This window comes from Cuculus canorus, chromosome 21, assembly GCF_017976375.1.
Source record: "Cuculus canorus isolate bCucCan1 chromosome 21, bCucCan1.pri, whole genome shotgun sequence".
Taxonomy (NCBI): Eukaryota; Metazoa; Chordata; class Aves; order Cuculiformes; family Cuculidae; genus Cuculus; species Cuculus canorus.
In genome coordinates, this window is record NC_071421.1 from 5,803,783 (window position 1) to 5,816,218 (window position 12,436).

The window sequence follows — 12,436 nt, forward strand, 5'->3', positions numbered from 1 at the left end:
CATTTCTCTTTCCTTTGAGACCATCGTAGTTGAGACAAGGGGAAGAAAATGCCTGTGAAATCATTCAGGGGAAGTGAGCTGGACATGTTTCAGTGATCAACTCCTGAAAAACGAACAAATGATAGCAAAAAAACTGTCTGATTAACAGTTTCTGAGTGAAACTAAATCCTCTTTCTTAACTGTTACAGGTCCCAATTGTTTTTAATCAGCACGGTGTTGTTGAGCCAAGGCTGTACACCGAAGTGAAGCCCATGACCTCTCTGGATTATGCGTGGGATGAACCTGTTCTGCCACCTTTTATAATGCTGACAGTCAAAGGGGCTGGCTCCTCAGAAATAGTCTGTAGCATGAACGACTTCCAAGACAGCAAGCAGCTTTACTATGAAAACTTCATTTATATTGCTGCTACATATACTTTCTCAGGGTAATTATTTATATATTAGGTGAATTAATGTTCATGATCTTCTTTAGGCTTTATGTTAATATTCTCATTGTGGTTGCCATTGAAAGTCTTTCAAATGCAGCTAAACTTTTGTCAACCTTGTAGCTAGCAGAAGAAATACTAAAATTCAGAAGTTGAGTCTGGCAATCATCCGTGTGTCTTGCCTCAGTTGGTTGTGGTAGCAGCAGCTACTCTGAATAAACACGATGAAGTTTTCTTGTTGCTCTAGTTTACAGGAGCCAAGTGTAAGACCGGTTGCTTCGAATAAGGATGCTGCGTACGCAGAGCTTGTCCTTGATGTTTCTCCAAAGACTCAGCGAGTTGTACTGAAAAAGAAGGTATCAGGACACATACGATTTGTTTAAAATGCTGTTGCTGTGTGCAGAAATGAAATCATATGCTGAGAGAAGGAAAAACTAAAAACATTTTCATGATAACCTTTAAAGGGTGGAGACCAACTCCACGGAAAGTGATGGGTTATTGCAGTTCAGATTGCCTGAACTGTGGTGGAAAAGGGAATTGGAATAAAAGTAGTAAGGAATGTGAGAAAATCCAGGTGTGGTAATTGTATGTTGGAGACTCTATTTAAGCTATAAGGTGGACATGCTTCCTTTGTGGTTGCATTATAAGCGAGGTCTTCTATTTTTGGAGCTCGTAAGAAACAGAAACTCTATTTAAATATTACTGAGATTAAAAATGGCTTGTAAACACAGCTCTGCGTCTACCAGTGCTAATGTAGGATGCATATTCATTGAATATCAGAGTTGAATTAGTTTTTATATGAACTAGTTTCTAATTCTGACTCAGGGCTCTGAAGTTAAATATATGTACAAGTCATTCCAAGAATTATAATTCAAAGCATCTGACAGCAAAACAGAACAGAAATATTTGCTCTGTACTGCTTTGTTCATTTAAATGTTGAATTTTTATGCCACAGGAGCCAGGAAAACGATCCCAGCTTTGGAGAATGACGAGCACAGGAATGCTTTGCCATGAAGGTTCTTCAGTTCCTCACAACCCCCAGAAACCTTCTCCTCGGTCTCTGGACTCTTGTATGATTTTAGATATCGCAGGTCTGGCAGCTGTCACAGATAACAGGTATTGCAAATACAAACTCTCACAGAACTAATGTAGATTCTAACCACGTCTTTGAAAGCACATTTAGCATGACAGTCTCTGAATAAGGAATGCAGTGACTCGAGGCATGTGGAAGAGCTAGATGTTATCTGCCTTCACAAACAGACCTCATGATCACTTTTGTGACATGGAAATATTTTTAAAAGCATGGCTAATGCTTTTTCAGCAGCTGGTTGTTAAAAGAGCACTTCAGAAGTGAGATTAGGAAAATGGGCTTGAACAAAATCAGAGTAACTCTTGGCCATTAACACATCTCGGGAATAAAGCTGACAAGTTGTAACCCCTCAATATTGGGTGGCGTGCTGTCGTTGCAGGTACGAGCCCCTGATGTTGAGAAGGCCCGATCGACGGCGCAGCACTACCCAGACATGGAGTTTCCGTGATGGAAAGCTGACCTGTGGTATCCATGGGCTTGTTGTCCAGGTCAGTACTGATGATATGTTGAACTTGGTTTGGCTCTTGCTGGTATAGATCAGTCATTTGACTTTGAGGCCAAAGTTCGGACTACAGAGGAAGCCAGACTTGCACAAACGGCTTGCATGGGGTACATTCACGTTTGAATGTTCTTAGCAATTTTGATTAATTAAACATCTCGCACTGTTAACTTGAAAGTCAGTGATTAGAAATTTAGTAATACATCATTGTTGAGAGCGAGCACTGTATTGATGAATAGAGCTTTGACGTTTTCACACGTACCAGATGTGAAAACGCAGCAGACTGTCAGTTAGCATTGCTGATGAAAGTCACGGTTTGGGTATAACCAAATTACACATGTGAGCATACAGTGGGAATACTTAATTATTGTTCTTGGCTGTTCCTTCTAGCTGTGGAGCAGTTTACACAAATTACCAGAAGCTTTATTAATATCAAGTCCAATGCTGCTGGACTGCTTTTCTTTTAACTCTGAAGAGTTAGGAGAGGAAAGCAAAATACACATTTAAATTAATGTATGTAAAGAGTTCTCTGAATTCTGTACTTAATTCTTTTTCCTTACTCTTCTTTCTTTTCCCAGGCAAAAGGAGGAATTGTAGGTCTTCATGATGGAGCAGAGGTTGTTCTTGGTCCTGATACTTCACTTGAACTTTTGGAGCCAGTTCCACCTGAACAGCAGTTCATAAACCAGAAGATGAGGCCTGGGTCAGGGGTGCTGGCTGTTAGAGTCATCCCAGATGGGCCAACTAGAGTTCTACAGGTGATGGTCCTTCACTAACCGGAATCTAGTTTCATTGTTTACTTGTACTTGAGATACTTTTTTCCATATTGCGTCTCTAAATTCTTACAAAAAGTAAATTGATAGGAAGGGGAGGGGAATATGGTAAAATAAAATAATTGCAGCAAGTGTTTTCATTTTACTTTTAGAAGGTAGGACAATATCACTGTTGTTTATAAATAGGGAAATGACCACTCTTTTTATTCTTTTTTTATCAGATAACGGATTTTAACCAACGTAGAAATGATCGTTTATCCAGTGAAGGAGATGAACTTACAGTTACAGAACAAGATCTACGCAAGTTAAAAAATCCAGATACAGGGCAGGAATTAGAAGTAAGATTTTACACCGAGTATCTGTCTGTCTTTTTAATGTATCATTTCTAGATTTTAGAGGGGGGCTGGTCATTACCTTTCTGCCACGATGACCTCTTGCTATGAACTTGTAGATTTTCCTGCTAAAACTCCTCATTCATTGGGCTTTTTGTCCTAATACCTCTGTATTCAAAGACTAATCGTTAATAATCTGTTTGGCCTCTCTGGGCTTGAGTCTGAAAAGATAACTTCTTTGCAGAAGTATGCATTGAGTATCACTTCTTTGCAGAAGTATGTATTTCAGTGTCAGTTTGCTAGTGGGTTTTTTATTTCTTCTTCCAATATTCTTTCCTCAGGTGCTTGTGAAACTGGAAGGTGGGATAGGATTATCTCTGGTCAACAAACTTCCTGAAGAGCTGGTATTCGCAAGCCTCACAAGAATTAATGTCCACTACACCCAGCTGTCGACAAGTCAGGTGCTAGAACTCAGTGTGCAAGACATACAGGTATTTGCCATTTTGAAACAATTTATTTGTTAACGGGTCTTCTGCGGGTTTTCTTGTCATAATAGCTTCGAGAAACATTTAGAGCAGTTACTGAGATTCCAGTTCCTAAATATCATAGAAGAAGCGATTGGCATCGATGTTTCCTTTTCGTTGTTCTCTATTACTAGATGAGACAATGCTGTATTGTATTTCATGCTGTTGATTTGTGTTGGGCGAGTTAGAACCTTTTTTATTTTGTAAACAAGTCAGACAAACAGTGGAGAACATCTGTGAATGCTTTTTGGCTTGGTCTCGGTGGTGATCAATAACCAAGAATATTCAGTATCTCAGGGACTGTGTATTTCTGAAAGCTTTTAAATCCTCAGTTAAAGAGCATCAGTGTTACTGTTTAATGTCACCTATTCATATTTTGTTGTCTGCCCGTTCCACTCTAGGTGGACAACCAGCTTATTGGCACCACGAGGCCTTTTATGCTATTTCTGACCCCCAGGATGAGTGAAAATGAGCCCGTGGACACTGCTCCAGCCGTGCAAGTAAATGCGATGAAATTTCCCAGTAAAAATGCACTGACTGATATATACAAGGTAAACCGCAATCTTTTGATGGTGTCATGCGAGTATTGCTCTGTTTAAATCATCTTTCCCGTTCCTAGTTTTTACTAGTAGTCTACATGAAATAATTTGTGAAATATGCTTTACCAAATTAATAACTGAGGCTTGAAGGACTTTTTATCCACCTTCTCATATTCATAGTATTACAAGCTACAGGACAGTGATGAACAGGATAATAAATACATTCAAAAGCAAAACAAACTAGGCCAGACCTGTGTTCGTGTCTGTGACCTCACTTTTCAAGCCAATTTTCTCTCCTCAGAATAAATGACTACTGTCATAGCAGAGTGAACCAGAATATCTATGCTGTGCTTTTCATTATTTCTCTCTGATAAGTTGTTATCTGGCAGCATAAACCCTGTTCTGTGTACTTGCAGCTACTGATATTGTTTAGAAATTTATCCACCACCTGGTATGCATTGAGAGGGTAAAACTGAGTTGGTTATCAAGGCCTATTTTCTCACTTGGAATCTTTAATCATGCGTTTTGATGCCGTTCTGAAAAAAGGCTGATTTTGTTGTTGAAAAACAGCAAATCATCAGATTTTGCAGTGATAATATTAGGTAACGAAGCAGAATATCTTCTAAAGAACTGAAGCAATCATCACTAGTTGTAGGTAACTTTAAGTGAGGAAAACTACTGAGATATTTTGAAGGTGGGAATCTTACTATGAATCCATTCCACTGAAAGTATTCCTTTAAGTAGAACATGTTGTCCTATTTACTGACTTACATGGATTATATTTCTAGTGTTAGTGCTGTAAACTAAGACTTGTTTATCTTTTTAGCATCTGATGATCACTGCACGAAAGTTCACCGTTCAAATTGAGGAGAAACTACTTCTGAAGCTGTTGAGTTTCTTTGGCTATGACCAGTCTGAATCAGGTAGAGTATAAAAGTACAAAGATCAGTTTTACACTATACAGAGATATGTTTTCTCTGTATAAAATAAGTTCAGAATGCCTAGCAAACCCTTAGCTGCTCAGAAACTTCCTCTGTTGAACGGAAAGCTGGAAAACTAATGCCTCAGTTGTCCCCATAAAGCTGTTCATGTGTGTTTGTGCTTGTTCCAGTGTTCGGGTAATGACACGTGTCACATGCTGTTGTCTAGTACACAGGGCCTGAGCTAAGCCTCAACGGGAAGGAGTTTAGCATTCATCTTCAGTTCCCAGGTTCCTCTAAATAGGGAAAAAATAAGTTGTGTGATTAATTTACCAAACCACGTTGTTTAGTAATGTTTCTGTATTTAAACCTAGGCTAGAAATGGGATCTCTGTTCATTTGTTCCTTGGGCAGTTCCTCTTGCTTAACTGAACAAAAATTTTGGCTGTCTGACCTTCCTAGTTGTGGCATCCCTATCCCTGGCTTTAATTGTAATACAAGTTTTCTTTCACTCAGTGAGGCAAGACACAACTCTTGAATCTTCTAATTCCATAGGTGTTCTAATCCTTCTGTTGTAGGGCTTACCTGTACTTTGGAAGCTTTCCAAAATGCCTGTTGTGGAGTGGCAATTCCAAGAGTCACTTTTGTTATGCAGAAGGGTAATAAAATAACTGTTGCAGGGAAAAAAATACATTTTGGGCATAGTTCCAAATGTGAGCAGGCCTATAAAGGATGCTTTGGAGTGCTGTGTCTTGCTGATCCACAGTAACGTCTGAATTGTCCTTGGAAAAATTATGAGTGTTACATTTCCCAGTTCCACAGAGGACTTAAAGACTCAGATTTTTAGTGATGTAGAAGAAATAGCCATTTTGAGTTTGACTTTAGTGCTGTTCACTAATTTGTCAATTTGTTTTTGTTCACCCCCATGCTTGTGATATTTTTTTGTTACCCTACTTATTCTTCGTAGTTTATCCACTGATGCTGATGGCATCATCCCAGCTCCAGACAAAAATTATTTTGCCGTTTACATTCAGCATGTTTAATTGTTCCACCTCAGTTCATAAGGCTTTGTCATCTTTCATCTTCACACCCCCAAGATGCTGTTACAAATAACGTATGAAAATGTTTGACTCGCGCTGTATATAGATGGATTTATTGCGTGTCTTCCATGTAGGCAATTTGTCCATTCTGTAGTGACAACAGAGAAGAATGTCAGCTTTGTTTGCTTTGTACATTTTATGGAGAGTTGAGCCTGTAAGGAAGTGTGGAGAAAGCAAACAGGGAAATGTATTGTAAAACAGTAAAAACATTGCCTATTTATGTTCTTATAGCTTTGTTTCTGTATGCTGAGAAGATACGTTAGAAGCGAGATTAAAAGCTGAAATACCTTAAACTTGGATGACTTTTTCTAGCTACAAATATATTCAGGTTACAGAGATGCAGGCATTATCTGAAAAAAAAAATCTTGAGCCTCAAAGGTCAACTTCATGTCACAAGGCATGAGTAATTTTGCTGGCTACACTAGCAGTCACACAGCCTTTTATTTGTACAGAGAAACTATTAACTCTTTACACAACATGCATTCATAACCCCATCTTTATTTATATATAATCTATTCTGATTCCTATGTTTTGTCTGGATGCAGAGGTTGAAAAGTATGATGAAAACCTCCACGACAAGGTTGTTGAACAAGGTGGAGGACAAAAGCGATACTACTTTGAAAATCTGAAAATTAGTGTGCCTCAAATAAAGTTGAGTGTCTTCACTTCCAACAAGCTACCTTTGGATCTCAAGGTACGCCAACGCATTCACAGAGTGGGCAAATAAATACAGATAAAGAGATTTTGTTGTAGGAGGAAAAGAGAACAGAAGCTTCAGCTTGCTGCTATTAATTGCCATTTAACCTTCCATTATTTAAGTTACAAATAATAGAAGTTCCGATAGCTTCTATTATTTAGTTTCCATAATTTCCAGTCTTTTCTGTGATGTTCTTTCATTTTTCTGATTTCAGTTGAAGCACGGCCAGCTTCACCTAATAACGCGCTGTTTCACTAAGGACCATAGTTCATTAGTCGTAGTGTAGGGAGGCCTAAACGGGGTGACTCTCACATGGGAGGGCTGAGGTGAAAGGGAAGAAAAATAGCAAGTTACTCAACTTAGGGAGCAGAAATGCAGGACAACTGAGTGTTTTCATCCAAAAAACCCATTGTATTATTGGAATTGGAGGACTTGTATGAGCACCGTGCAGTTTGATTCAGTATTAAAGTGAATTGAGATTGAGTAAGGATTTGGGTGGGAAATCTGGTCTTTTGCACGTAGTAATAAATGTTCTGGCTCAGCTGTTCAAGTGAATCAGGGATTCCGTGTTGTAACAAGAAGATAATCTCATTCAGCGTTCCCAGCGTGTTGGGACCTTCCTGGACATAATAAGTGGCAGCCTTCAGCAACATTTCAGTTCCCTCTGAGCTAATACGACTCATTTCCTCCAAGGTGGGGGAGCTGAAACAAAACCAACCCATAAAAAACCCTCCCCACTGCGGAGGAACTGAGCTGCTGCCTGTTCTACTCGGGTGTTCAAAAACCGACATTGAGACACTGACCAGGCTTTTTTGTGCCTTTGATATTATGGACATTAAGATGTACAGGCTTTTAAAGTTGTTAGTTTTGTGGGATGAGGGTGTATCATGGATTCCTACCAAAGTGAGCCAGAATGTCATCAGTCCTGCATTCTTGTACTGCTTTTGTCTTGAATGCATTTGCACTTTAGCTTCAACACAAAAATGTTTATCACCTGATTACCTCTAATTTAGAGAAAGAAAACAATTAGTTGTGAGTGCCTTTAAGAAACCAGTAATGTGCACTGTTCTCTTTGGATTTCCTACCACCTCGGGTATATGATTGCATATGGATACATCTTGGCAGCCACCAGCATTGTTCCCAAGAGAAAACTTGGCGTATACATTATTTTCCCGCTAATGATAACAGTCACTGACTGTATTCTGTATATTAACTTTCGCAGACAGAGTTCCATTCAGTTTTGTAGCACAGGAGAATTCAGAGTAGGAGGGAATGAATAATCACAGTAGAGCCTTTGTAGAAGTTTTTCTAACTACCTCTAATGTTTCTGGCTTGGACATTGCTGTCTGGTAATTTGGTGTAGACAGATTATTTTTATTAGGTACCAGTATTAACAGAGTTGCCTTATATAATATCTGATAGTTAAACAGGAAATTACTTCCTACCCCAGTGAATAATGAGGACTCCTCTACTTAGTCATCCATTCACTGAAAAAATAAATAGCTCCTTTCTTACTTGCAAGCGTTAACTCAGATCTGCAATTTACCTTAATTGCCTGCAGATGGCAGAAAAACTCATATTTATTACTCACAAGCAGGCTTTAGTGGTTAACGTAGGCACTCCACGAGTTTGAGGCTTCTTGCCTTCTTCAGATTTTATGTTAGTGACTGTGCACATGCCATTACCAAGACCTGAAACAGAAGGGATCTCTTTCTTTCTTGAAAGAATAGTTTTCTTGTTATTTTTTCCAGAATGATTTTATTGATGTGTGTATATATAGGTGTATGGCTCGTTCACCTTAAATATGTGTTTTTACATATAGACGGTACAGGTTAGGTGGCCCAGGGGCTGTCTTCGTTGTCTTCCTTGAGGATAATTGAAGAGACTGGTTTGAAGAATTTCAGTGACCACATCATGAGCCTTAGGCTTGCAGGAAATTATGTACGTTATCCAGCTCATCCTGACACTTAATCCATTCGTAGAACTTCAGCAGGGTGGAAAATGCCCACTTTTGTCTTTGCTGCCTATCAAGGAAATTCATTTAGGGTTCGGTCTAATTCAACGTTATAGAAGTTATAGCGAAGTACTGAGAGAAAACTTAAAGAAGCAATATTTTTTTATTTAATTAGGCATTGAAAAGCACACTGGGATTTCCTCTGATTCGATTTGAAGATGCTGTGATTAACCTGGATCCTTTCACTAGGGTCCATCCTTATGAAACTAAGGAGTTTATCATTAATGACATCCTGAAACACTTCCAAGAGGTGAGTGTCACACAGATTTTATTGTGGCAAAGGCCAAACGTGTCTTGGGTGATGAGTTCTTTATTGACGGTGGAGGAACTCTTTCCTGACTATTTACTTAATGTTTGTGCTGTATTCCTTCTTTGGTACACTGAAAAATAGCAGCACGTGCTTCTAAGAACACACTGCATTTTAAGATTAAATTATTGTTGATCTTACTGGTAGTTGTGTGTTGGTTTCTTCAGTAAACTCTGGGTTTGTGTATTTTTTTGTTGTGTGTGGGACCTTTTTTTGTTCTAATCAATCTTGCTGATGTCCATGTGATCCACAATTGAGCAGTTCTTCCTGCTGATTTTACAGGAGCTGCTTAGTCAGGCAGCAAGGATTCTGGGTTCTGTGGATTTCCTTGGCAACCCTATGGGTCTGCTGAATGATGTTTCCGAAGGTGTTACTGGACTTATAAAATACGGCAATGTTGGTGGTCTCATAAGAAACGTCACGCATGGAGTATCCAACTCTGCTGCAAAGGTAATAACGATGATACTAAAGTTTGTTAAAAGAATAAACAAAAAGTAGTCAAGAGACAAGAAAAACAGAATTATTGACCATCTTTAAATTACTTTCTTTCCTGTTTGTTTTGTAAAAATTGTGTTTACAGGGTAGGTGTTTTCTTAAAATTGTTTTATACACATGCTTTAGGAGTGCCAGAAACCTTGCAGGAGTCAGGGAAGCCACTCAAGGCCTAATTACTGATATACATATATTTTGCAGATTGAATGCTGTAGTTGGCTAGATTGAGAACTGAAATGGTGCTCAAATGTGGCATCAATCACCTATGCATGAATGAACAAAGTTCTAATATGTATATAATACATACACAGAGAGAGCGTTATAGGAGTCGGGAATATTTAAGGGATTATTTAGTATGGAAGAGTTGTTGCCTTTTAGTTTGGAAAGAGATTAGGCTGATGTGAATACCAATTATTATGCCAACGCTTGAGTTGGTTTGGTGTTTTTATTTCTATGCCACATAGCAACAAAGTAAGGAATTCCTAGATTGCTACATATTTATGTTTAATTTACTTCCAAGGTCTCTGCATGGTGAACATTCTTTTGTCCTTGCTGATAACGATTGAAAGAATTCAGTTGTATCTTTAGTGCCTGAGAAAGGTATGATCTGAGACAGCAGCCAAAAATAGGAAGTGGTTTTGATTGTGGTCGATACCGAACAAATACGTGTTGGCTTGGATAAAAAAATTTTGAACTATTTTTTGTTAAATACATGGTATATCAGCACGTGCTGTAAATGGGATTTGTGGTCACAGGTAGGACTGGAACAATGCTTTCTCCACATAAGGACCTATTGTTAAAATCTGGTTTGGGAAAATTCTTTTCTTCTGATTAGGTTCATTTTCCAAACTGGTAAGTTTGTACATGTGTGTCATCATGGTCCATCCTTCTACAATCCATTCCACTTGTATACAAGGTCATCTACTTTATCACCCACGTTAGTGGGAAAAGCTAAGTCAGAAGATGAGAAAGATGAAATGTGGAGTTTCATAATTACAGATAGGTCAAGACTAACAGGGTCAAACCTCGTTCAGCTGCCACAGAGATGCCCAGTCCCTCACCAGGCTCCTAGCCCTGAGGATATCTAACCCAGGCAGCTGGACAACGAGGAAAGATGTCACACACCTTCTCTGTCATAATTGTCTTGTCCCCAGCATCAGCCCATTTTGGGCAATTTCAAGAAATTCAAACAAAATGCCAAGTTGCTGCTATTCCTGTCTCAATCCCATCCTAGGGAATCTGTGATTATGAGCACTGCAAATACAACTTATCCAAGCAGTCTGGAGGAAGACTTGAAGAATTCTGTCAGGCAGTATCTGTGCAAACGAGTGCTTTTGTCCATGCCTTCTACTGGTGGTTCCAGTCTCTGGTGACCCACCCCCTCCACCCAATAGAGTATGTTTCTTTAGAGTTTCCTTTCTATAAAGTGTTGTTTCCTCATCACAGTCACATCTGCAGCAACAGTGTCATAAATCTTTCTTTAAAAGGCACGAGCCTTCCTGCGTTTCCCACAAGGGCAAGGTCATTCTTTGAACTTTGGAGTCATTTGTAACTGAGGATTTTCTGAAGGAAGATTTTCAAAGGCGGAAGGGCAGTTGGATGCTGAACTCCTTTCAAAATTCAACAGGAGCTGAGTGTCTGCTTCCCGTTTATACCTTTGAAAATCACCCCATGTACTATTTATCTGTCTTCCCAGGTATTTTTTTTCTTTCTCCTTGATACATCTGAAATGTCTGCGATCTGAGTCTCGCACAGTTCCCTCTTAAAAACTTTTTATACAAATTATGCATTTGTCCTTTCATGACAAGTAGAGAATTAGATCCTTTAGGAAAGCTTAATAATACCTTACGGAACTCCTTGATTAATCCTCCTTCCAAAGGATGGATCTTAGAACATGACTGTAAGTAAGGCTCAGATAATGAGGATTCTTTACGTGTTGCACTGCATCTAAATATGGTAGAAAACTAAACCAAGAATGTCCATATGATAAAAAAATTACGTTTCAAGTACAATTTTTGATGTGTTATGTACATGGTACAGCGCAGAACTTTGTCTTTTACTCCTTTCTGCTCTACCCTTTATACGCCTTATGCTTATGTCTGGGACACGTGAAGTTTTGGTAGAGAGAAAATGAAGGATAAAATAATAATTCTATTTACTCACGAAAAAACATGAGTGAAACAATAGATCATTTGAATCTTGGTATTGGTGCTGTCTTTAGGGAAAGTATTTAAAAGTATATTTTCACTGCGTAAATGTTCACCTGGTTCAGCTGTGCCACAGAGATCCTTATCTTTGCAGCTTATTCTGGGGAGCTGGTAACTAATGCCAGTCTTATGTCTTCGTAGAAACTGGTGGCTGGCAGAAAGATCCGTTTGGTTAATTTGTGTACCTGACGTTTAAAGTGTTTTAAGTAAAAAATCTGCCGCAGATTTTGAGATGAATGAGCTTTCAAGGTGTGAGCGGACAGATAAACAAACTCTAATACTATCATCATCACTTTAAAAGTGATGCAGCTTGACTGAATTGAAAAGTAAGCAATTTGAGTTGTATCTGGTTTTGTCGTTTTATTGCTTTTCTATTTTATAGTTCTGTTGATTATCCCTGTAATGGCTTTTCCATGCACTTCGGAACATGCAGTGGGTGATGCCTTCTTTCAAGCAGAGAGCTGCAGTGTATTTAAGTTGGCACAAAAGCTTAGGTTAAATAAAGTTCACTACAGACAG

At 38.8% G+C, this 12,436-nt stretch overlaps 1 protein-coding gene across 4 annotated transcripts in view; it reads left to right on the plus strand.

Moving 5' to 3' along the window:
• Nucleotides 1-12,436, plus strand: part of VPS13D (vacuolar protein sorting 13 homolog D) — a 104,734-nt gene that overhangs the window by 51,028 nt on the left and 41,270 nt on the right. For all 4 annotated transcript variants that reach the window (XM_054085804.1, XM_054085807.1, XM_054085805.1 and 1 more), the window contains 12 exons: nucleotides 189-424; nucleotides 672-780; nucleotides 1,380-1,540; nucleotides 1,894-2,002; nucleotides 2,592-2,771; nucleotides 3,008-3,124; nucleotides 3,460-3,609; nucleotides 4,044-4,193; nucleotides 5,008-5,104; nucleotides 6,746-6,894; nucleotides 9,027-9,161; nucleotides 9,501-9,668. In XM_054085804.1, coding sequence (XP_053941779.1) covers nucleotides 189-424; nucleotides 672-780; nucleotides 1,380-1,540; nucleotides 1,894-2,002; nucleotides 2,592-2,771; nucleotides 3,008-3,124; nucleotides 3,460-3,609; nucleotides 4,044-4,193; nucleotides 5,008-5,104; nucleotides 6,746-6,894; nucleotides 9,027-9,161; nucleotides 9,501-9,668 — 1,761 coding nt within the window. The remainder of the gene's footprint in view (nucleotides 1-188; nucleotides 425-671; nucleotides 781-1,379; nucleotides 1,541-1,893; nucleotides 2,003-2,591; nucleotides 2,772-3,007; nucleotides 3,125-3,459; nucleotides 3,610-4,043; nucleotides 4,194-5,007; nucleotides 5,105-6,745; nucleotides 6,895-9,026; nucleotides 9,162-9,500; nucleotides 9,669-12,436) is intronic.